Source organism: Diadema setosum, chromosome 1, assembly GCF_964275005.1.
Source record: "Diadema setosum chromosome 1, eeDiaSeto1, whole genome shotgun sequence".
Lineage (NCBI taxonomy): Eukaryota > Metazoa > Echinodermata > Echinoidea > Diadematoida > Diadematidae > Diadema > Diadema setosum.
This window is the reverse complement of record NC_092685.1, coordinates 43,835,005-43,862,050: the sequence shown is the minus strand read 5'-3', so window position 1 is coordinate 43,862,050 and position 27,046 is coordinate 43,835,005. Positions and strand designations below refer to the sequence as shown.

At 38.3% G+C, this 27,046-nt stretch overlaps 1 protein-coding gene and 1 long non-coding RNA gene across 7 annotated transcripts in view; one reads left to right on the top strand and one right to left on the bottom strand.

Annotated features, from left to right (window-relative positions):
- Window positions 1–27,046, bottom strand: part of LOC140236311 (nuclear factor NF-kappa-B p100 subunit-like) — a 110,785-nt gene that overhangs the window by 45,135 nt on the left and 38,604 nt on the right. The window contains exons 1-3 of one of the 6 annotated variants that reach the window (XM_072316302.1): window positions 13,813–13,897; window positions 11,778–11,840; window positions 6,801–6,881 (exon numbers count right to left, since the gene is read on the bottom strand). In XM_072316302.1, the coding sequence (XP_072172403.1) occupies window positions 6,801–6,870 (70 nt within the window). In that variant the 5' untranslated portion in view covers window positions 6,871–6,881; window positions 11,778–11,840; window positions 13,813–13,897. Of the gene's footprint in view, window positions 1–6,800; window positions 6,882–11,777; window positions 11,841–12,870; window positions 13,453–13,812; window positions 13,955–27,046 lie in introns of those variants that run through there. The other 5 variants (XM_072316291.1, XM_072316297.1, XM_072316276.1 and 2 more) reach the window with 5 other exon arrangements.
- LOC140230916 (uncharacterized) lies at window positions 19,433–25,934 on the top strand. Its single transcript, XR_011901423.1, has 3 exons — window positions 19,433–19,722; window positions 24,283–24,348; window positions 24,586–25,934. It is a non-coding gene; the product is annotated as an uncharacterized lncRNA (long non-coding RNA).

The window sequence follows — 27,046 nt, the reverse complement described above, 5'->3', positions numbered from 1 at the left end:
GAATGATCACCACGGGGAGAGAGAGGGAGAGAGAGAGAGAGAGGAATAGAGAGCACCCAGCAACAGCACATTATGCCCCAACCAATAAGCCGCCTTTGTCATGATCTAGGTCGGGTCGTTGACAATAGACCAATTGGGTGCAGACTCAGGTTGTTCTTTTCATGGACATGTTATCTTTATGTGTGAGCGCCACTCATGAACGCGTAGAAATAAAAATACACTTCGAAAGACCATAAACAGGAACTGTTCATGTCAATTGGAGAGGAAGATGCAGACTTTTTTTTTGTTTTTTTCTGTTTTGTTTTGTTTTTTAAAGCACACAGATGGTGCCAAACGAGACAAAAATCAGCATTTCCACTGTCCTCACAAAATGTGAAAGTCCAGCTGTGTTGACAGTATGGTCGCAAAAAGTTGTAATGATCGTAAACCGTGTTGGCTGCCCATCCCCTGTACAATTGTCGTGCACCTGTTGGTAACACAATTTTCCTTACTTTTTTTCTTTTAAAAGATTTTCTACATGACCTAATAATCTTTTTTCAGCTATTACTTTTTGTTACCCATACCCTTTTTTCAGGGTATTTATTGTCATTAACATCAGAATTATTCAGAACTGACATTTATCTTGTCAACACTGGCAGTTCCATTATGTTACTTTGCTGAACTGATGACAGTAACAAATATGATAACAACAAGTAGCATTTCTGCTATCATATACTAACATGAGGGGGTGCTGTGGCATAGTGGATAAGACTCCCGACTCCTGATCGGAGGACCCGAGTTCAAATCCCGCCTTGTTCTTACATCCTTGGACAAGATGTTTTTACCCACTATGTAGGTGTATGAATGGGCATCTTGCAATGTTAGGGTAATAATAATAATAGCAGGGCTCTCTGGTAGAGCAGTGGCAACACTGAAGAGGCTACCCTGGGTAAATAAGACCTATTATTATCATTATTATTATCATTATTATTATTATTATTATTATTATTATTATTATTATTATTATTATTATTATTATTATTACTATTGTTATTATTATTATTATTATTATTATTATTATTATTATTATTATTATTATTATTATTAATTATTATTATTATTATTATTATTAATTATTATTATTATTATCATTATTATCATTATTATCATTATTATCATTATTATCATTATTATCATTATTATCATTATTATCATTATTATCATTATTATTATTATTATTATTATCATTATTATTATCATTATTATTATTATTATATTTGTTAAAATGATCTTACAAAAAACAACTAAGAAATAAAAATGTACTACATCAAATCAATTACAGCCATCATGACTTGGTATTGTTTGATGCAAAAGTTGTCAACAGGATTTAGGTAAATATGATGAAGATACAGACATGCCCTGCATCAAAAAAAAATTCATGTGGACTGTACGAGAGTAAAATCGAGTAAACTGAATGCTGAAAACTTTAATCAGAGTCGCACATGAATGATACGGTCATGGAATTGTAAAGTTTTATGTGCTATCACGGTATGATATCAGTGGTTACAGTCATATGGTATGTGAATTAGAGGTCTTAATGTCATCACTTCGCAAGTTTCCCTTTCACCAGCATGCTTATCTTCAGTCATTAGTGTCATTCACACACACAAAATAGCGGGATGTCGACTGCGTCCCAAATGCTGAATTTACTCCCATTCAGACGGACAGAAATATCCCGCTTATTGCCAATAGCGATAAATTGTGGACCAATTTGCACATTCCTAAAATCTATCCAAATGGTGACCCTTGCTTTTGTGTTCAAGAGCTCTTGTGATGTGTGTTTTGGATGGGATTAAAGACGTTGAGATTGTTTGCTCAAGCATTCAAACTCTCACTGCAGTACAAATGATTGTGCTGTTTCTCAAATTATCACAATAATTCAAAAATGAACGCAAAATTTCTTGGGTTTGGGATTGCAATGCTGAATGCACTACTTAGTGAGGTTTTCTGAGTTTCTATTAGTGAGGTGATAATTAATTCTCTTTGAAGTATTTTAAAATGTACTTAAAGGGTGTGTACAGTTCTGGTCGAGGTGAGGATTTAGCTTTTAACGTTTTGCGAGATATTCAGAAACCACCCTATGAGATGTCAAAGAGCATGCAGTTCTTAGGGGTATCAAAAGTTTATTCGATGAAAATCGAAATGACTGAAATGGCTGAGATATCAAAAAACAAGGTGAAACAAAGAGATCCTAATAAAGTTGTGGCATGTCACCTTTTATTATTAGCACTTTTTTGGATATCTCAGCCATTTGAAAACCAATTTTCATCAAATAAACGTTGAATCCTTCTTAAGATTACACGCTCTTTCATATTTCATAAGAGGTTTTTCATTATCTCACTTAGGAATGTTCAAAACATGAATCCCCACCTCAACCAGTACTGTACAGTCCCTTTAAAATCTCATGTGGGAGCCCAGCCACAGAAAGGTCAAAGGCCTCTGCTGGCTCCTCCATATCCTCTTGTAAAATATTCATGTTTTTTTTTTCTTCTTTCTTTCTCTCTCTCTCTCTCTCTCTCTATGTGGGAAATATCCTTTTTTCTTTCTTTTTTTTGACAGTCACGATACGCCATGTGATGTTAAATTCTCACATCTTTGTTGTTCATTTGCAAGTTTTGGAAATGAATGAAAAGAAATAAAATAAAATGATACAAATCTCAAGATTTGTGTCCCACCATTCTACGTAAGTATGAATCCCACTCATGCCACATTGAAAATAAGATCAAGCAAAATGAATTTACCATTCTCATCTCAAATAAATGAAGAGATGGAGATGTAATAACGAAACAATGTTGACGTTTACGGGAAAGGGGACAGTAGGGACAGATATATACTTTCAGCATATGCCATATACATATTGCAATTATAACATTTTACAACAAGTTTGTACTTTGTCTGACAATTTTGTGAGTGGTGGAATTCATGATCAAGAACTACACTGATGAAACAAGAAGGAGCTTTTTCCAATATAGTGTAAAATTCCGGTTGCTATCTATAAAAACAACATTTGGTCAGTATTTCTTGCAATTTATGTTCCCTCCATTCGATCACGACACACAACAGTGTATGTTGGTATGTCATATGTGTCATCATTTCTGAGTACACTGAGCATACTTTAGCTTGAGCATCTAGAAGAGCTCAGCATCTGATAACAAACTTAATTGATCTACTTGCCCTCCTGGATAAACATTGAAAACAGCTATTCAAAGCATACAATGCAAAACTGTTCCCCCCCCCCCTCCCCATCCAATTATAATAAGCTTTTTTTGTTTTTCTCAATTTTACAGACCACAAAAAACTCGTAAAAATATGAACATCCTAATGACAATACACCATGAGTATTGCTGCACCACAAAGGAGATGCTCATATTCAAAATGAACAGCTGTGAGCAGAATATTGACAATGGAGCAGAACATAGGCGAAGAGGTAACCCCATTGTCCGCATCCACGCGGGAGGCAAATGTGAATTGACTGACATCGCTGGCAACTATAAAGAAGATGCAATATTGCTGGGGGTGGGGCAGGGGAGGATCATGGAATGATGAAAATTAATGAGTGACAGACCCTGGATGGGCAGGTAAGTGTGAGTGATTTGCATGGCTGACAGCTTCATTCAGAGGAGATGCCATTGTTTATGGGGAAATTAAAGTCATGAACATGATGTGGAAGAGCCGAGACCCTGGAAGAACAAACAGGTCGGTAACCATAGCATCAGTATAAACAACGGCACAACCCGAGCACACTACACAGGGAAACCACAAAATACATGTATTTCACTCCAAAGTATGTAGACCTATGCATGTTGTACTTCTGTGTGTGTGTACTAACAGACAATTGGAAATATTCCATGTAAACAGAAACATCAGTTCTAAAGAAAAACAAAAATATTACAGTGTTCTACAAACTTGGAATACCCTGATGTGATAGCTTCTTTCCCATATCAATGCAAAACAGCAATTTGAGATAAGAGGGTTGCATTCATGCCCAGTTTTATGCACCACAACGCCCGTACGTCTACTGTAACTTTAACCCATTGAGAACGAGTCCCGAGCATACTTGGGCAAGTATCTATGGGAAATGCATGTATTTTTTGCATGAAATGCAAAATTAGCCTGTCCTCAACGGGTTAATATACATCATGCAGGGAAGGAGTTCCCAGCAAAGTATTTACTTCAACAACAAGAAAAAAGCAAAGCAAGAGACCCGTGGGTCTAGCGCTCACCTGAGTATCGCAAGTTCACCTTTCACGCAGTCACTAATCTAAATTATTCACAGCTCTACTAAAATTTGACTAGGCATTCTCAAGTAGAAGATGAAAATGTACAATAAGGGCCCAAATTTTTTAAGATTCCTTAATTTGGGGGGATTGGGGCCCCCTGGGGCCCTATGGGTGGGGCATGGTGCCCATTTTGATAAATTGAGATCCTGACCCCCTAGGGATGTTACCTACCAAGTTTGACAAAAATCCATCATGAGGTTTTCAGGAAGAAGATGAAAATGTACAATTCAGGCCCCCATTTGGACCTTCCCAATCCCCCCCCCCCCCCCGCCCCCAAGAGGGGCACCCTGGATCTGCTATGAACAAACTTGAAACTACAGTCATTAATGTACTCACTCATAGTATTATCTTAGCTCTATAACTTCTGATTCTAGAGAAGATTTTGAAAAATTCCTTCATTTTGGGGGTTTTGGGCCCCCCTGGGGGCCCCCTGGGTGGGGCATGGTACCCATTTTAACAAACTGAGATCCTAACCCCCTAGGGATGCTACCTGCCAAGTTTGGTGAAAATGGGTCATGGGGTTCTCAAGAAGAAGATGAAAATGTACAATTTAAGCCCCATTAGGACCCCTCCCCACCCTCCCCCCCCCTTCCCCTGGGTCCCAAGGGGGGGGGGGGGGGGGCACCCCTGATTCTGCCATGAACAAACTTGAAACTACAGTCATCAATGTACTAACTCATAGTATTAACTTAGCTCTATCACTTCTGGTTCTAGAAAAGAAGATTTTAACAGATTCCTTAATTTTTTGGGGTTTGGGCCCCCTGGGGGCCCCCTGGGTGGGGCATGGTGCCCATTTTAACAAATTGAGTTCCTAACCACCTAGGGATGCTACCTGCCAAGTTTGATGAAAATCTGTCTTGGGGATTTCAAGAAGACGATGAAAATGTAAAAAGTTTACGCACGACGCACGCCGGACGAAGGGTGATCGCAATAGCTCACTTGAGCCTTTGGCTCAGGTGAGCTAAAAAAAAAAAGAAAGAAGAAGAGTGAAATATGACTTTCTATCCACAGTCTTCAATTTTTGCAATGCAGGTTTGTAATCAACTGCACCATTGCTACTTGCATACCATCATCGCAAGAAACGTAACACACAGCAACAAGACGTCGCCCTTGGCAATCCAATACCCGCAACCCTGCCACTGCAGTGATCTGCTCACACAGTGACCCACTCGCTCTCCCCCAGGAAGGGGCTGCACACGACTCCCAGAATATTGCAAAATAATTTCTCTGTGCCAGCAGTTTCACATCCAAAAAAAAAAAAAAAAAAAAATCAGTCCTGCTCTTGCAAGATGAGAGCTGTAATCATATACTACTGTAATCCAACATCCCTTCCTTACTTTCTCTCACTTTTTTTTCTTCATTCATATCTCATCTTAGTCCATACTAGATCTACCCTCTACTTACTAAATTTCTTCCATATCTCAGATTTCCTCACAATCTCAACTCAGAATTATCTTAAAGTAAAGGAATATCTTCTAATTGACCATCCTTGGTGGTATATCCATTTTCTCCCCTTTCTATAAAAAATACTTTTTTTTTTTCAGAAAGTCTACTAAATGGTCCATTTTGAAGCTTCCAATATACAGTATACGATAATAAAGATAATTGACGATTCAGGAGATGATAACGATGATGAATGATGATTTTTACGCATAATGCTAAATGTTTGTTTGTATTACTTTTCCATCTGAGAAGATGGCTAGATAGCTCATATTCAGCTGCACTAGCTGGTCTTCCATGGAGTCAAGTTGGATGTGAGGGTGGGACCACTTCACCGGGTTATGCACCCTACTCTTTGCCATGAATGAACGAAGCAGGATTTTTATGTGCATGAGTTGTGACTCTCTCACACACAGGACATCGACTTTATGTCCCATCTGAGGGACAGAGTGTTATGCCTCTTACTAGAAGCAATGGTATGACTACACACAATGATGTTCAGACAGACTTGGGAATCAAATCTCGGTCCTTTGGATCTAGAGGCAGATGTACTACTGACTGCGCTAAATTGGAAAAGATGATCTTGTGTATACCCGACTTGCTCTCTTGCCCAGCTGGGCAGAAAACCAAAAATAACAAAGCATTAGGATGGAAAGAGGTACATGTTGTAATGTCGAATATTTCACAGTCTGGAAAGATGTCTACAAGCGAGTTCTGCATTCTACTGAACTAACAAAAAAAAAAAAATGACAACACGGAAAATGCCTTTAAATTGGCTATCTAAACAATAAATCAAGAACTGTAAACAGAAGAATGTTCACATGCATTTTTACTTCGCGAATTTTGTGAGAGCCAAGATTTGCAAAATGAAAATACATGCAAAAAGTTCTTGTCTACACTATGTGCATAGAATGCCAAGTTAGTGGCAATTTCGCAAAAAAAAAAATCATGCCATGAAAAAGGCCATTAGCTCGAATTCGCAAAAAATTTCACGCCGCGAAAATATCTTGCTTTACGGTACCCTAAAATAGAAAGACCTACCGTGCAACTCACCCATCACCTCATCCTTCAGGCTCCCCAGCGCCTGAAGAGAGCCCAGGATGTCATTCATCTCATCTCCTTCTGTGGAAAAACAAATGTAAACAAAAAATATATGACACAAGGCCTTACACTCTGGGCATGATGAATCCATGATGGAACAGAAAGAAAGGCAACACAATACTGAACTTTTGATGATAATAATATTACTAATTAGCAATGCTTATATAAAGCACTATAAAGTTTAGTGTATAATATGTCTCTTTCCAAGCTCAAGAAAAGGAAATATAATAGTTATGTACAACTGCAATTACAATTATTCATCCATTTCAACTTAAGATCACCCTGACGACAATTTATGTGATTTACTTACCCTAGAAAAACAGAAATATGCTCTCAACACTCGATAAAAGTACATAGTATGATTTTTTTTTTGAATAAATCTTATTCATGCCAGTAATCCATTTATCAACAAAGTGATATTTGAACACTTCACACTCATATGTGTGTACATTTATACATGCATTTACACAAGTCTTCCGTTGTCCTAATAAAGTTGAAAACGTTTTTAAGTTCTTCTTTTTTCCTAAATATTGGGTGGTCTGCTGGAATTAGCATTTAACTTGTTCACTTTAATGAAAGATATTAGAGAGACTGGTACTACAAATATTTCAAAGCAGTATTTCTTTATTCTAGCATCAGAATAATAATGCAAAAACAGAGCAAGTCATGAGATATTTGATTCCCAGTAAATGCAACACACTTTTAGCAGATTTATTATGAAATATACAGCATGTGATACATACGCAGATACACAACTTAAAATGGAATTTCACAAACAAAAATGCTCTTTAACATAAAAAATTCCACTTTCTATCTCTTCAACAGAAATGTACTGAAAAAATACTAGTACAAAACAAAATAAAACAGATTCATGCTGCATGAACAGGGCAAAACAAAGGTCGAGATATAATCAAACAATTCAAGCAAAATTCAAGCTCTGTATTCATCATTGTTCTGGTGTGTGTTTGACATAGATGTATGTGTAGTTCATGCTGGTTTTTTTTTTTTTCTGAAGTATCTTGCATACAGTGCCTTTCCAGGCTACAGGGTCTGTATTGATGGTCTGAACATGCATGTGCAGTGCAAGGTACAACATAAATTAATTCTTCTCTCTCCCTCATCTTATCATTTCACTATCCTACATACTATCATATGTAGGTATGCATTATGGTATCTATGGAGTACTACGAACTGATGGATGTATCAACCTTATATGCATGTGTGTGAGTGCACATGTACCAAGGTACATGTATGTACATGTAGGTCTACAGTTAGGTTACATCTGAGCAAGTAATTTGATGACTGATTGCATTCTTGATGGGATGATCACTTCCATCCCATCGGAAATGTTTGTGTTTCTCTTAAAGGGGATGCTCCCCAAATATACTGTACGTATGTGGATTGAGTGAAGCAGCAATATTAGTACAACGTATCAATACAAGTTTGAGGAAACTTAGAAAATCCACCCAAAAATCATGAATCTGTACAGGTTTGGTGCTGCAACCACTGGATGAGGAGAAGATTATAAAAGTTTGTGACGTCAGTGCAGAATGATTACAGAAAATATAAAGAGAATTCCATTAAGCGTTGTTCTTTTTGGGTAACAAAAGAATAACTGACTTACCATTTTAGAAAGCATGGAGAATAGTATCACCCATAACTTGTTATGTCAGTCAAACAAGCCAAGGGATGTATATTTTTCCTTTAAAAAAATAAATTCTATAGAATTATCTTTGTATTTTCTTTATACATCGTATTATTGATCTACACAGACATCAAGAACTCTTTTCTCTCTATGGCTCTACTTCAGGTATGTTGGGGATAGAAAGTTGATTCCTTCTTTTTAATAATGAAAGACAATTCGTATCTATTTTATTTTTTTAATATGCATGTAACAAAGGAGAAGTTCTATATGAGTGATGTCACAATCACATTACCCCAAAAGCTATTTCAAAGTCACAATAATATACCTCATCAAATGCATTGCAAACAATCAAATTAGTTACATTCATATTTGAATTACTGCTACATGGTATTAAACACCACTGTAATTTGTTGGCACCATTCTCATTTATGAAATGCAATGGAATTTCTAGCAAGCACTGTGCATGCACATATTACACTGTACAAGCATTCCCACCCTACATACCATGATATTTTGTGATATATTTTGTGGTGTACAGTCAACCTTGCATAAGTTGACCTCGCACAAGTCGAATAATCGTCTAAGTCGAAGGTCTTTTCAAGTCCTCTTCTCTTTACATTTCTATTGATTCTAATCCCTCATAAGTCAAATTTTCTCCAAGTCGACGCTATTTCTTCAGTCCACATATATTTGACTTAGGCAACGTTGACTACATTTGCTTTCACTTTTGGAGTTACCATGCAAAATACTGCATTATTTCACCATAAAATGTGAATACACCTATTGTTATGGCAGCCTGCTATTGTTTCAGGACTAAAAGGATAATGTAAATGGGAGGCTTATAATATTTGAATGAATTACGAGGACAGGGATGCTAAGCTTGTAAATCCCATTGCAGTATTAGGCCTGTTCACACACAAGGGAAAAAGTGCGATTTAAAAATCGATTTTCTTATCGCGATCAAAATTTCGAAATTTTTTCCAGTGTGGACAGAAAAATTTCACTAATTACCGCGATCCTTATCGCGATCCAACTCGCACTATTAGTGCGATTTTTCAGAATAATCGCGATTATTTTGCCAAGCGTCGTGTGTGTGAGCGCGATCGAGATTCGGAAATCGGTATTTTTAATCCCGTCGTTCGTAGCGCGTGCGAAACTCTATTGGGACTGCGGCGGGGTCAGTCTTCGGTCATGCAAGATTCGCGCATGCGCAGTTTGGCCACTGATCATTCTTTCCTTGCTGCGAAGTGCGATTTTTCCCTGTGTATGAACGGTCGAAAAAAAAATCGAAATTTGGATCGCGATTGAAATTTCGATTTTCGTTGTTTGTGAACGGGCCTATAGTGAGGGCTGAGAAGGCATATTTATCTGTGGCGGAAAAACAGTATTTGTACCATTCTTGCAACAGACATGTACCGTATATGAATACAATTTGGGGAAACAGTATTTTCCAAAACCTGCAGTATTGTTAGCAAAATCATCAAAAAGAACTCCCCAAAACCTGCAAGAAAAAAAAAAAACAGTTTGCATCTCTGCAAGATTAGTTTCAAACTCTATGTCTCCTAAAGGGGACCGCCAGGCTGGTAACAAATTTTGCTAAAAATTTCTTTCAGCTTTAAAAACATATGCCCATGATACATATCATGGCTTGATGATTTCTGTGAAGAGACAAACCAAGAAATCACCAAATTTATGGTACTTGTGGAATTGATCAAATGTTATAGGGTGTGTACAGTTCTGGTCGAGGTGAGGATTTAGCTTTTAACGTTTTGCAAGATATTCAGAAACCACTCTATGAGATGTCAAAGAGCATGCACAATTCTAAGGGGTATCAAAAGTTTATTTGATGAAAATCGGCTTTGAAATGGCTGAGATATCCAAAAACAAGGTGAAACAAAGAGATTCTAATACAAGGCGTGGCCTGTTGCCTTTTATCATTATCACTTTTTTGGATATCTCAGCCATTTGAAAACCAATTTTCATCAAATAAACGTTGAATCCTTCTTAAAATTACAATATTTCATAAGAGGTTTCTCATTATCTCACTTAGGAATGTTCAAAACATGAATCCCCACCTCAACCAGTACTGTACAGTCCCTTTAACAAAATCTTGCTTTTCTTTACATATTTAAATGACACATGTAATACAGTATGTATGATCCAAGCTTCTCAAATAAATTGCCTCAAAATCTGCAACCTTCATCATGCTGCTCCCTGTTTGAGAAACATTGCTGGGTCAAATGACCAACATCACAACGGTGTGCTATGTGCCCAATCAAGGGTATGAGCTGTAAGAAGACTAAAGGCACCACTACGTAGTATAAAGTGAGTACATGGCTGTGCATGAACTTAAGGCTGTGCAATGTTGCTGTGTGTGGTTTGCTTGTGAATGTGGTGTGTGCTCAGACACACCCTACCCTCAATTTAGCTGTGGGCTTATGTGGACATAAGCAGTGTAAAGATAGCAAATCGGATGCACATGATTCACTTTTAACCCCAAATCTTTGATTCTGTTGCAAGTTTGTACTGATACATTTCTACAGCAGTACTTATAAGTAAACACATTTCATTCAATCAATCATAAGTGGACATGAAAAATATCCATTCACCCAAAAGGCTTCCCACTTCATTTAATATGGTGGACATTGGAACTGTTCCATGAACTTCTCGTAAATTGAGCTGAGTACCGGTTGAAGCAATACCCTATAACCCGGGGACCACAAAATCGTAGGTTGTAGACTATTATCTGTATGTAAATGGTAAGAAAAGCTGTGGGAGGGGTAATGTGGGAGGGGTAATAAGGGGGGAAAACAATGTGACACTGTTTGCCTAAGTATCCCACATAGAAGTCCGTTGATTGCACTGTAGTCAAAGGAATGCAATCTGTGGGACTACACAATGGCATTTTGCGGGCAGTTGTACATTGCCTACACACACAGACCATGGAGGTGGCCACCTCTCTGCACAGATGTACAATTCAGTGTGGATGAGCATGTACACAGCAGCAATTTCCTTGACTCTGACTACTCCCTCGCTCGCTTGCAACGACTGTGCCTGTGTGAATGTGTAACTGCGACTATGCTGTGTACAAATGTACACATACAGTATGTGGGTGTAAGTGACTGTGTGTACAAACAGTCTATAGATGTGTATCACAAAGGGGGGTGGGGAAAAAAGGAAGCCAGTGAATGTCATCAAGTTTCATAGCATGTTTTGCAGTTAAGTGTACTGAGATCGTACACAAGCAATGTACAAATATTACTTCAAGTTACCAGGACAACGTATGTTTCGGCATTCACAAAGTCGTAGGTATCTTGATGTGATGTTAATCTAAACTGTGAAAAGGATTATTTGGCAGAAGAAAAAACAAGCAATTCCACTGAATTTTTTTTCATATTTTCTCTCACTGCCTTTGCACAAACATCAACTCCTTACATGTACATCATTCAAGCATAATATCATTTTGAATTTGCTTTGCTTGTCCTCTGATCAAGTTTATTCTCTATCATAATGTCACTATACTATGCAACACTAAAGGTTCTCAAGATTTTTTAGTTACAGGTAGGACCTAAACAGCGGCATCCAAAAGTACATGCATAGTGTAGCTACACGCAGCCGCTGTAGAGACAGCGGCTGCACCTCTATTCCTTCGCAGACGTTGTCATTTTTCAGTGTGGTTGTGCGACTCCTTCATTTTATTAATCGTGGAAAACTAAAATAAAAGGAATTATCGTAATCTATGATAATCATTCAATAATCGGTATGCGATTTTTTGTTTAATTACGTCAAAAACTCACCGAAATCTGTGGCTGAAATCAGGTCTGTAAACGTCCTTATTGCTTCACTCCTCATCTGCGTGTTATTATGAATGGCATTCACTCTCGTATACTACAACGTAGGTAGTCGGAGAGGCGCCCTCTAGCTCTCCGACTACCTACGTTGTACGTTGTAGTATACGAGAGTGAATGCCATTCAAATAACACGCAGATGAGGAGTGAAGCAAAAGGACGTTTACAGACCTGATTTCAGCCACAGATTTCGGTGAGTTTTTGACCTAATTAAACAAAAAATCGCATACCGATTATTGAATGATTATCATAGATTACGATAATTCCTTGTATTTTAGTTTTCCATGATTAATAAAGATATTCATGAAGGAGTCGCACAACCACACTGAAAAATGACAACGTCTGCGAAGGAATACAGGTGCAGCCGCGTCGCTTCGCGACAGCGGCTGCGTGTAGTTAATGCATAGTGTAACTTATAATCAATTTAACTATTCACATCTCACGTTAAACGTTCTACAGACACTGTTTCACAAATAGGCCTAGTAGTACTGTGCATGTGCTGATGCGCCCCACTTACCTCCTCCAACTATCTCCGACACATGAACAGAGACGCATGCATCAGGTTCATGCTCGACTTTCACCTTCTGCGAAATTCGTCTGCTTCTCCTTCTTTGCGGCATGGTGACAACCAGTTTATTCAACGGAACACACAATCAAAACTTATAGTCTGGCTTCTTGGATAGAGGTGAAGGTTGGAAGGTAGCTCATGAGATGGCTCTAGTCTTACCAAGTGATTTCTTGTCTGAGTTTTGCTTTGAAACATCTCAATATCTGTTTCATATTTTCTGACCATAAGTGCGGCATTTTTCCTGTGTTTACCACAGACTGCAAGCTGATGATCACACACTCCAGTTGAAAACCCAATTATGGACGGTCACAGCACAAACATGTATGGCATGGTTGTGTTGCAGTGAAATACAACAATGCAGTCACTAACTCTCAGGAAACTCTCTGGACCTGGTGATGGTGGGAGGATAAATAATCCTTTGTTGAGTTGAACAGCCGTGTCTGTGTGGTCATCAAATTATTAGGCGCGGGAGTTTATCGGACGCTTGCAAGACAAGAGAAAGCTCCTTTTTGTATTTCCTAGACTGTCAGATGCCAGTAGCATTCGAAAAACAATCGTGCAGGTACAAGTTTTACTCGTCACGAGAAAACCGCTTAGAATCACATTTGCACCTTGTCTTTACCTACCATACCATAAACCCTTTCTCAGTTTGGATTCGTCAACGGCAACGCTGTGTATTGTTGATCCTAAGAAAATGATGGCCTAGACTCTGTGTTAGAGGTGGCGCGGCGGTGGTGGATGTGATCCTACTTGAGCCTAGCTACTTGAAATGCATACACTCACTCACAGATCACACTTGAAACAAGCGTAACTCTAGATTTCAGGTCAAAAACACATGGTGTTAGTCAACAACTCTCTCTTTCATTAGAGAACAACAAAATTATCACATACCTAGGTCAGTCATGATTCATTCCACTTTGTTGAAACGTTGCGCAATCTTCTGTATCTTCTATCTGGAAAGTCCCGAATTTCACATCCTCGCAGACAAGCATAACATCGATTGGCCAATTTCGGGCCGCCGAGTAAACTCTGCATGCAGCATGCAGTGCATACAGTGTGCGCTGCGCGGGATCCACCACCCACGTACGTACAACAATACACGTCACTTGCCCTCCGGGTACTGCAGTTTCCCGTGCGGAAGGATTGTACGTCGTCAGTACGTATGGTAATTTTAGTGCCGTGAGCAAAACGTGCAGGAAATAGTCTTAATTTACAGAAACTTTCTTATAAATTATTAAAAAAATACAACATTCAATACATATTCTTCATTTAATTGTATTTAAGAATTATTTTCAAAATATGTATATTATATAGGTATTCTGTAGCTATTTTTGTATCAAACACAATAAAAAATAGATTATAAATTATAAGACCGCTTAGATCAAACTCTGATGATATGCAAACTTGTAGGGGATTCCCCGTTTTGATTCACTTGGTAGGCGTTCCTGATGCGCTCGACCCAGCCTCTAGCTAATACAGCTCGGTTCACAGCGCACGCATGCAGTGCTTCAGAGGGAGATCTTTCGGAGATTGATTGAAGAAATAAAGCGAACGTCGGCATTGTAAACAAACCAACACGCCGGGAAAAATTGTATAATGGTAACGGAGAAGCATCGCCAAATACACACGCACCTGTAGACATTTCTTTTCCTGAGTGATGCGTTTTTTAGCGAAATGAATATCACATTTTAATAATCCCCCCTCCAATGACACCGCCGGTAGCTAGAATAGCATGTTCATGCAGAAAAAGTTCCTGTCTTTTTTTTTTCTTCTTTTTTTAAGGAAACTAGAATTGTCGCTATGGCAACTGGTATGCCTCTGCCATAATGCATGGCCCTCCCAATAGGTCTATTAGTAGGCCTACGTCTTGACAATGTGTGACGATAGTTTCACATAATTGGTAAACTATGAAAATAACATGTTTGTCATAAATGTGCTGATTGTTCACTTTCCTTGAACTTGGTTTAATTGGCTGAACGGCTATCTTCAATTCAATTCAAATGATTTTATTTCATCCATATAAAGTAATGCAAAGCAATATAAATAACGCTTATGAGTACATAATATTTTAAGGAACTTTGAATCACGTACCAGGTAAGTTTCAACAAAACATGAATATACAATATCATAATGATAACAACTTTGGTTTGATAAATAAACAAGTAAGCAATACAGTCTTATTTTGTAACTCTACATGGAAAAGAGGAATTCACAAGAAAAGCAAAGCTTGTAAAATTTGTGAATTACTCTAGAAGATGAGGGCATCTCTAGATCCGTCGAGGACTCCATGTATGAAAATTTTGATATCCTGACGTCAGGTGAAACAATCAGAAAATAAAAAAGGACTATGACAAGGACAAGAATGAATTGGCAAAGCAGAAACGGAACAGACAGGAAATCAAACTAAAGATAGACATAACAAAGAAAGGGAGAGAAACAAAATCAAGACAGTGTCTATATTCAGTTATCTGGAAAGGTCACCAAGGCATATGATTAAGAACTTGAAATTCTATACAAATTTGGCGTAAAACATAAACTCTTAATAATTTTGAAAAACATTTATAATTTATTTATTTATTTTTCTGAAAATAACAAAAATATTTTTTAATCTATTTATTTGTTTTCGTGAGGATGACAAAAGATTTCTTTTTCAGTTTTGATTTAAAGGAAGGAAAAGTCAGAGCATCTTTTAGAGTATTGTCAAGGCTGTTCCAGAACCTCGGGCCAGTGAGAACGAATGTATTTTGGGCGAGAATTGTACGTAGTAATGGTACCTTGGCCACTTCTGAGACATGGAGGAAGAACTTAAATTTAGCATTTTCAACTTGACCTTTGATCTTTTGGCAAAAACCTTTCCCAGCAGATCTCTTCTGGGTATCTAGGGCCTACATGTATACGCTAATTCAAAAAACAAAAACAAAAACTATGCGGGAATTTCATAGATATGAGAAAAATAGTGAATTTTTGAGGAGTTGACCTTGAATTTTGACCCTTGACCTTTTACCCCATAGTTTCAAAATTCTACAGATAGTCACTAGCAGTCAGTACAAGCATAGGTACCAAGTTCCATGAAGATACCTTGAACCATTTCCGAGATATGGAGGGAAAAGTGAAATTTTAACATATTTGCTTGACCTTTGACCTTCAATACCATAGCCTTAATCTCTCTTTAGAGAATATTTATTGGGTAGTACACGTATACACTACGTTTCAAGAAAATACTTTTTGGCATTGCATATGAGATTATAGGGGAAATAGTGAAATTTTGAGCATTTGACCTTGGCCTTTGACCATTGATCTTTGACCTTGAGCAGGTGCACCCAAAAGTTGACAGACACAACTTTACTTACTAATTCATATAGCTATTGCACAAAATATTTACTGACGGACAGACGGACGGAAGGAAGGACGGACAACCCGAAAACATAATGCCTTCGGCGTCACTTGTGGCGGAGGCATAAAAATTAAGCATCAATGACGGAGGCCTACCTTTGTGAGATTGTTTTGTTTGTTTGTTTGTTTGTTTGTTTGTTTCTTATATGATTTTCACATCGCTGTCATAACAATTGCAGGAGAAGATGTAACTATACACAGCCCAGTCGCTGTAAAAACGCGACCGCAATTGAAAGTCACGCCTTTTCATGATTTTCATCAACTTTGCTGAACGACATCTACTTATCTACTGCTCTTATTTCTTCTTCTCCTTCCAATACTGTGCAGAAACTGCTTGGAGTATGTAGTAAATAATATGATCCACCATACCCTTGTAGTTACAGAACTGATAAAACAGCATTACCAATAGGAAAGTTCCAGAGGAATAATTTACATGTGGGGTTATAAAGTGAGCAGCTCCTTGTCAAACAGATTACTCGATTTGATATTATTTCTACAAATTGAAGGGATTGCTTCATTGTCCTCTTAATAATTCATTATGGTATGTGTAATTTGTAATAAATATCTTATGTGGCAACTTACAGTTGGTGGAGCAATTTTTCTCCTATGAACACAACCAGGCCTTAGTTTTCGCAACAATTTGCATCCTTTTCACAGAAAGATGGTCTTCACTGATAAAATTGCATCTCCGTAGGGACCTATATCAACACCAGGCCTTATTGAAAAAGGAAAAGAAAAAAGTAAAACAAAAAAATAACCAGAACAAAAAAAAAAAAAAACCACACACACACCCACACACACCGAAACACACACACACACACACACACACACACACACACACACACACACACACACACAAACTTCTGGCTTCTGGCCAATACGAACCACTTTGAAACTGCATATATACAAAAATATTGGAAGGATGAACGGAAGTGAACACACACACCCACCCACCCACACGCAGTCACACCGTTCTTTCTCTCTATCTCTCTCTCTCTCTCTCTCTCTCTCTCTCTCTCTCTCTCTCTCTCTCGGTGACCACTGTTGGTTGAGGGCGGTGTTCATTATCACATTCATTCTCCAGAATGAGGCTCATGTCAACAACAACAACAGCAACAATATACTCTGTAGATTTCTACTCATAACATGTTGACCATTACAACTATTCCAAGGAGGACAATATGATTAAAGGTAAAACAGTTCTGAGAAGGGCTAACAATTCACATTAATAGGCCCTACGCTAACGGAGATTCTCTCACCTGGACCCCCATTACAGATAACATAGCAAAGTATAGAGACTCTGATGTGCTAGTCGCAAGAACATGAGCACATTTAGACCTACTAGTATATTATGGTGTCCACATTATATATCGCATATCATATTGGTGGTTATCGGCCCTTGCTCAGAGCTCAACGATCGAGTAAAGGCGCTATATGGTGCTACTTGAGGCTAACCCCTGGACTACTCCTGAACATACCGTATGACAAAAGTGAGGTTTTAATGGAGAAAATTTAATCTATCAAAGCTGGAGAAAATATGGCTATCAAAATGGGAGAAACATATCTATAGAGGGAGAAAATTAGAATTCAAAGGCTAGCGGCTGGTGGGAATGTGGGAGATTTTGCGAAATGGCCTCAGAGGGGGAGAGTCGGACCCTCTGACGCTATTTTAAAATTCGCTTGCTGTATAATCTAAAGGATGTATACCCGGTACCACGTAATTGGTCTGGTTGACGCAATTTGTCAGGATAATGAGTTGTTTTGGAGTATTTCGTGATATCGGATCGTAGGACAAACTTTTAATCCAGTCGATCATTCCATTTTTATTTTGCTCTAAATATCTCATTTCCTCCCTTTTGACATACATCAACGATCAGAATACATACAAAAAACTACTGTTTTACTCAACGAAAAAAACTCAACGTTTTACTCAATTCGTTATCTTACTCAAGTAGAAAGAAAATGCCTCACACTTTTACCTTCATAAATCACATCAGTTGATGATCATATTACAATTAAATCATATACACAATCAGCTATTGTTTGTTCAGAATCAAATAGCTTAGGCATATAATCGAAATGAAGGAAGATGTGAAAATTATTTCCCCACCCCAACCAAGATATACGACTCTGTACACTTCCCGCACATAAGAACATTTCATAAACACTCTTAACAAACTCATAGACCCCTGACATATTACACGCTCAACAAATATAAACAAAGAAAAAAAAATGCGCACACAAACAGACAAAAATACAAACACACTGTCTCACACGCTTCATTATTTCATCGCAAAGAGCAGGGTGTTTGATCCAATGAAGTGGTCCCGCCTCACATCGAACTGGACCCCGTGGATTGATGAAAGACCAACTAGTGTTCTAATATAATCATGGGCTATATCCAGCCATCTTTTCAGATGGGAAATGATCAATCAATCAATTGATTAATTAATCAATCAATCAATCAATCAATCAATCAATCAATCAACCAACCAATCAATCAATCAATCAATCAATCAATCAATCAATCAATCAATCAATCAATCAATCAATCAATCATTCAATCAATCAATCAATCAATCAATCAATCAATCTATCAATCAATCAATCAATCAATCAATCAATCAATCTCTTTCCATATTTGTAAATGCATCCCTAATTTTCTTTTTTGTTGACTATTTCATATTCTTCATCTCTGTAATCTTCTATTACAAATATTACTTGCTGCACTGAATGCAGAATAGCTCTTTTTCCAGGATTAAAATAATTCTAAACCTATTTTAGACGCAAAAATGAACAATATTTGTGACAAAGTATTCTGACAAAGTGTTCTTTGACTGAATGATCTAGCGCCCTCCCCGGTCAGTAGTGGATTGTCCCGTGATGACCTTTCCGTGCTTTGTCTACTTCTGTTCCCACTGAAAAGCGTATACTCAGTACACAATACGTGTATTATTGTGCATGTACAACATCAGCATAGAGCAGCGGCTCGATAGACTGGTCGGCACCGGTACGACCGGGAACATGCTCGGGGGTCGAGGCGCCGCGGCGCGGCTGGGCGGCGCGGCGGTGATAAATAACGCTGGCGGCTGGAGAAGTTTATCTTCTGCACCTGGCCGTACAATCCATACCGTTGGCGTTGTGTCTGTCAACCAGCTGTACTTTTCCAATTTGCATGCCTTTTAAAATGGACCAAAAAGAGACGCCAAAGAGGAGACCTGGCCGTCCGGCTCTGTCTCCGTCCTTAAAGAAGGCGAGTCGGGCGCGGGCAAATGCGAAATATGACAAACAGAAGAGGAAACCCACACGGGTACTTCGCATATCTCCCAACATCTTCTCGAGATTTTGCACCATACGAAATGAAGGGGGATGGACAACCGACACACTAATCGACCATCTTCTTTCCTTGTGAGTAGATATCTATTCAGTATAGAACCAAGATCCTACACTTTTAGGATCTTTGATAGAACTATAGCCTATGTGGTCTAGATTCTAGCTCTTGTTTAACCCCGTCGCGGGGCGCTGTAACACAGTTTACGGTACGTATTTGTCCGTATGGGGTCGCTGCTGCGGTTAGCTCTTGAGTCTTGTTAAGAATTATACTTGAATGACCCACACCTCGTCTAATATAGACACATTTTTAAATCACACAACCTCATTTTGCCATTATAATTTCATATGATGAAATCCTGCTCACATAAAGGAAAAATGCTGAAGATTCCAATGAAACTACAAGTTCAGTGATCGATACCGGAAATTTGCAGCTAGTTTAACGCGAATGATGCGGAATAAGTTGTGCGCTAAGGAAGGGGGCACGCACATCGCCACCCCATGCCATGCCCCTATATAGACAAAGCATGTAAACAGTTAAAAGACATGTGCGGTTGATGGTGATGATACTGATAACACATACACTGTGTATGAATTAAAGATTTTCAAGAAGAACTGCTTGGTTTTCACCTCGGTTTGCTTGGTTGCACGTGCGTGGTAACCCTGCAAAGTTTCAAGCGTACCGCCGCCGGTACTGAACACAGTCTCCGGCATACATTTTTGTTCAGTGCGCTTGTCTGTAGCAATTTTACGCAGGGTAATGATATTAGGGCCCCTGACGAGGTGAGGATTCCTCACTAGTCGTAGTAGCTGACACATTTTCCTGGTAGCCAACATAAATTTCATGTAGCCTCTAGTTACTACAAGCCTCTTGGAGTGAGAATGTGGAAAAGCAGGCCTTGGGCTAGGCTTGACTGAAAGATCGGTCTGTATCAGGTCGCTAGGGATATGTTCCGCGGAGACTATGTCTGGCTTCACGGAATCCCCTCCTACGGAGGAGAGCGATAATGTCAAAAAAAGAAAAGACTCCTCCGGACAGACGGATCATTCTGTCTAGCCTTTGGCCACCTTTCGTGTGTAACAGTGCTCTTGAAGTAAACCCCCTCTGGACTTACCAAGGAGTCTATATTATACAAATAATGAATGTTTATGAGTGCAATGGACAGAATATTTCATGAGGTGAAAGATGAAATGATCCATTGAACGAGGTGCTGCCGAGTTGAATGGATCTACATTTTCATCTTTCACCGAATGAAATATTCTGTCCATAACATGAATGAAAAACATTTATTATTTGTTTTATATAACGCCTAAAATAGATCCTTCTTATTTGATGTTTTATTAATCTAGAAACAAGAGAGAATCTGAGGTTGCGAGAGTGCTCACTGAGCGCTCACTGCAACTGCTCACTGCAACTGCAAACGCAAGCGTTTAACACGCGTAGTGTGCCGGGCTCTCAGCGAGCGTGCAATGGAGCAAATCGTATGGATCCAAAATTGCATGGTAAATGGAGCCACAATTGCACGGGTGATGACGTCATAGTGAAATGGGCCGAATGATCAATGTCAAACAACCAATCAATTGGCAAAGATCTCTCCAGGCGTTGTATAAATACAAATAATGAATGTTTGAGAATATGAGTGCAATGGACAGAGTACTGTTAAACATAATAGGCCCTATACTGTAAAACAAGGAATGTTCGCGTGCATTTTGATTTCGCAAATTTCGCGATCGCGAAGATTCGCGAAATTAAAATGCACGCGTGTTAAAAAACTTCTTTTCTACACTATATGCATTGAATGCCAGTGGCACTTCGCGAAAATTTCATGCCGCAAAAAAGGCCGTCTATTCGCGAAAAATTCTTCCTGCGATTATATCATGTCTTACAGTATTCGCGGCATGAAAATTTAGTGAATTGGAGCTGACGACCTTTCTCGCAGCATAAATTTGTTACTGGCATCCAGTGCATATTGTGTAGGCAAGAACTTTCGCGTGCATTTTAATTTCGCGAATGTTGGCGCTCGCAAAATTTGCAAAATTAAAATGCACGAGACTATTCCTCGTTTTACAGTATTTGAGGAGGTTAAAGATGAAATGATTAATTCAACGAGGCACAGCCAAGTTGAATGGATCAATAATGTCATCTTTCACCGAAGGAAATATTCTGTCCATTGTACTTTTAAATGAAAAATATTTCTGAATTAGTTGTTTTATATTTGAACACTTCACAATAGAATTGTTATTTCATGTTTTATGAATTTAAAATCAAGAGAGAATGTGCGACATCTGAGATTGAGAGAGTGCCGAGCACTAGACGCTAACGCGCTGTCTGTCAATATGCTTGATTGTATGCACAGTGCAAACACTAGCATTTTATGAACAAAATGTGCTGGGGTGGTATTCTGAACACTGTTTTATCTCTGTTGTAACTTGTGTTGTAACTTGTGTTGTAAGTCTGTGAGTTACAACACCGCTAAAACAGTTGTAAATCGGTATTCTGAAAACTGTTTTAACTGTGTTGTAAGTCATGATAACCACGCCCGTCGCAATAATCATATCCAATAGGAAATATTGTTAGAAGTAGCATCTAAGACATTTCAACCAATAAGATTGCTCCCTTGGGCAAATGCGCCTTGCTTAACTCTGCGCGTTTTAACAAGCGCTCATTCTCTGGTGTGCGCACAAATAGGACAATGGCATGCGCAGGTAAAGAGAGCCAGAGATAAAAGTTACAACAGAAGCTTGATCATTATGCCTTCTTACCGGTTTTGATGTATAGTTGGTGCAGTAGGGGATTCGCAAAGCTATCTCAGATTGTGTCTTTTTATTTGAAATTTTGTTTAAAAAATAAGATATCTGGCGTTCATAAGAGGAACCCAAATTTCATGGTTTATGAGGAACTAGACACTTCTAAATTAAGTTAAGCCCTTGCAATGCCATGTTATTATTATTATTATTATTATTATTATTATTATTATTATTATTATTATCATTATTATTATTATTATTATTGTTGTTGTTGTTGTTGTTGTTGCTATCTTCACAAGATACCTCTTGGAGATCAATGTCATGTCAAGTTCCATCATGGAACCTTAGACTTCTAATACTTTTCTCAGGATTCGCGCCATCCCCAGCAATAAATATTTTTGAAACACCCAAAGGTACTGATAATGAGTTGTTATTGATGAAGATAGTGAAATCATATAAAAAAAATGTTTAATATTTTGAAAGATATTTTTGAAGTGAATAGTGCTTAAAACAAACTGCCGACGGTGCCGGTTATAACCTTTCTGTTCATGTGTTTGTGTTTTTATCTCTGTGCATAATTATGCAACGGGTATGTACTTGCAATGTTACTGTTACCAAATTTTGTATTGTGGAATGAGTTTACAGTTTGTCAAACTGGTATATCTTTTGCCTTTCTGTGCATACATTGTTTTTATTTTTTGTATATCTTTTTTTATTTTGAACTTGCATACCACAATATTGAGTTGATGAATTATCTCACTATCTAACATAAGTTAAAACGAAAGTTACAACGGAGTTAAAACACCTTCCACCCTGTTTTATCTCAGAAGCATGAATTTGCACGGGGCATGACTTACAACAGAAGATAAAACAGTTTTCAGAATACCGTGTAATCTAATGGGTGTTCAGGCTTGCGCCCACTAATACGCGCGTGCGCATACCCTAAGACAATGGTATGCGCAGGCAAAGAGTGCGCAAGATAAAACACAAGTTACAACAGAAGTTACAACAGAGATAAAACGGTGTTCAGAATACCGATTTGTTACAACAGACTTACAACAGAGATAAAACAGTCTCAGAATACCACCCCTGGGCTCTCGTCATGCATGCAATGGAGCAATTGCACAGCTCCAAGATTGCATGCTAAATGTATCCGCAATTGCACAAATGATGACATGATAGTAAAATGGGACAATTGATCAATATCAAACAATCATATGACAAGGGTCTATTTAGGTGTTATATAATCCAGGCTAATTCATATAGACTTAGATTAGTATTGATAATAAATGTATATTTACCTGACTATGGCCAACACACACATTTTTAGATATACAGTTCGACCTCGATTATCCGGCCTTATCTGGAAATCTCTATTATCCAGACGTGTTCATGCAGTAACGGACTTTTTTTTTTCATCCAAAAATTGAGAAAAAAATAGTGACTTTAAACTCAATTAAAGTTTTTACAAAACTCACACGATTTACCTGCAATATTCCCAACGGAACTAACATAAATTCACACCACATTATCATCGTAAAAGTAAGGGACTACAATTTTGCGCAGGCTAGCATAGATTACACCACCGTTGCGGGGTACGCTACCTGCCTATCTGCCAGTGCACTGGGACAGCAGCTTGGATGGCAGGTATATACATTAACATTGTGTCTCCCATATCCGGCCAATTCGCTTATCCGGATGAGCGCCGGTCCCAACATGGCCCGGATAATCGAGGTCGAACTGTACTTGTATGCTCTAAGCCTATATCCCCAATTCCCAATTGAAAACACAAGCTATTAAAGTGTGTCATTTTCAGATTTATCCGTTGGCAGTTTATATTCATGTGAATAACAAGATCAACTGTATGTTTCTCCTGTATGTTTTGTGAAGGTACGAGGGAAGGACATGCGAACGGGTGGTGTCATCTCCGTCTTCAACCCAAGATTGTTGTGGAGAGTAAGTGTAAAAGAAACTACCAGGAGTCATGAAAGCTAAAACATTGTTCTCACAAGGTACATCATGAATGGGCACCACACCCCACTGTTTGCTATGTTCGTCTTTGAATAGGCATTGGTCGAAAAATGCACGAAAGGTAAACTTATGATACTCAGGTTAGCGCTAGTCCCCCGAGTCTCATGTATGTCACTGCTATGTATTATTTTTAATACCCCCCCCCCCCCTTGTGTTTTGCAGAAGCTGTGAGGGACAACGCGCACATCAAACCGGCCAATATAGATGGTGCTGTGGAGGCGATAAAAATGCATTTTCGAAGTATGTGTACAAGAGACTGCCTGAGCTCACACCAGATGAGGTTCTAAGGCCGGCATCACCTGCAGATACAGACATTTCAGGACCTTTAGAAGAAATTGAAGTGGTCACAGAATCTGGGGAGGACTCCGATTGATGCTTTTCTTTGTTTTGTTTTTTTCTCTCTCTCTCTCTGTCCTTTTTTTTTTTCTGTGTGTTGATAATATACAAATGACGCACAGGTCTGTGTGCACCAGTTGGAATTGTGTGCATGAGGTAACTACGGCGAAGCTGAGTGGGTTTAGGCTAAATTCCATAGTTACCACATGCACACTATTCTGAATGACGCATGAAAAGACATTTGCGTCATCTGTGTTATACATGGAGGATGGAGACAATTTTCTTGCCAGAAAACCATTTTTCCATTGTGTAAATTGATGGCAAATTTACTGGATGCAGTTCCTTTTGGCTTGCCATAGACAAAAGACTGAAAAACCATGCATTCAGAACATTAAAGCCATGCATCCAGTAATTACTAGCTGATTTTCTATCCAATAGGCGTCTCGTACTGAGTGTGCGAACGCTTGCTTAATTCGCGAACCTTTGCTACAAGTGCGCGATAACATGTTTACTACTGTGAGGCAGCGTGTGGCCAGTAAAAATCAATACACACCTCTCGACCAATGAGATCGCAGGATTTCCGCTACCCATTCTATAATATTTCTTTTGTACATAGATAGAAATGTGGGGAAGCGATTGGCTCGGTCGGTAGCGTGTCTGCTTCCAGACCCAAAGGACCTGGATGTGATTCCCGAGTCTTTCTGTGCAATGTTGTGTGTAATCGTACCATCCCCTCTAGTAAGCAGCAAAATGCTCTGTCTCTCTTGATAGAAAATTAAATGGAGGGCCCGTGTGTGAGAGAGTGACAACTCATGCACACATAATATCCCACTTCATTTATTTCTAGAAAAGAGGAGGGTACCTAACCCAGGCAGGTGTTTTGGGGAAATTTGTGTTTATTAGAACAAAATTTGGCTCTTCTGCCAAAGATTGATAAAGATCATATTTTTTCAACATCTATAATGCCAACAAATCTTTTTGATGTTTTTGTATTATACTTCTTTATTTTTGTTGATGAAATAGAATTCTACCTACAGCTGCTTTAATTAAGGTGTTTTTATGACATGTTTGTCATTTTTCTAGATTATGAAAGATTATAATAGCAACAACATGTTATTTTTAAAATTATATGTATGAATGTTTAATAGGAAATAATGCTATCACATGATTTGAATGAGTCCACCATGTTGATATATACAGTATATATATATATATATATATGTATATGTATATATATATATATATATATACTTTTTTTTTTTGGGGGGGGGGGGGGGAGGATGAAATGTACCAATGCACTCCTTGTATTCACATCAAACTTTTAGGCATTTTGTTTTGCCATTCATGTCAACGCTCATTTCAACTCGGGTAATTTTCAATGTAAATAAACCTATTATCTTGTCTGTGATGAGCGAACTAGAAAAAATTCATTGCAAATGATAAGTGTCATTTGTAAACATTTCAAAGAAAGTCCATCGTCAGATAGAGCAAAAACCTTTCCATTGAAGCCTCACTTGCTACATACCAGGAATATTCTTGAAGATACGATTTGAAATTCATACGACATACATACTTACCTTTAAAGAACAGATCTGTTCATATCCAGTATATTGTTTCGAAGTCTAGACACTTTCTGAATATGAATGCTCTGTACCTCAAATTTACAAGAATGGAGTCAGCTCATCTTGCAGTCAAGCTGTTCATTTGTTTAGACTGTAAGCACTAGGGCCAGACCTTTTTAGACATATGCATTCTGACGTGTGTGAAGTCTTTCTCAATGTAGCTGCATGAAGTACAATACTACCTTGCGAGTCAAAAAAGGAAGATAATTTCCACTAGAAAATTGATGAATATTCAGAAAAAAACTCAGTATCTATGGAGAGTAAATCATTTTTTGTCTTATGAAAGTGAGTTTTCTTCCCCAAATCATTTGGTGTAATTTTTGTTTGGTATGTGTTCACACTTGGATGAACAGAAGACATTGTTTAAGAGAGTGCAAAAATTGACTTGTATGGTAATGTGGTAATTCAGTCTTTGTAGGGCCAAATTACATCCCTAACAAAATTAGTCATGCCAAACATATCAAACACACACAGAGTTATACTCAGTTAGTCAGACACTCACACACACACACACACACACACACACACACACACAGCTGATCATCGATGGACTGGATTTTTTTTGACATGGTTGTGGCTCATTCCTGTTCTGCAGTACAAGTCGACCACCCATAAGTCAAATAATCGCCTAAGTCGAAGGTCTTTTCAAGTCCTCTTCTCTTCAT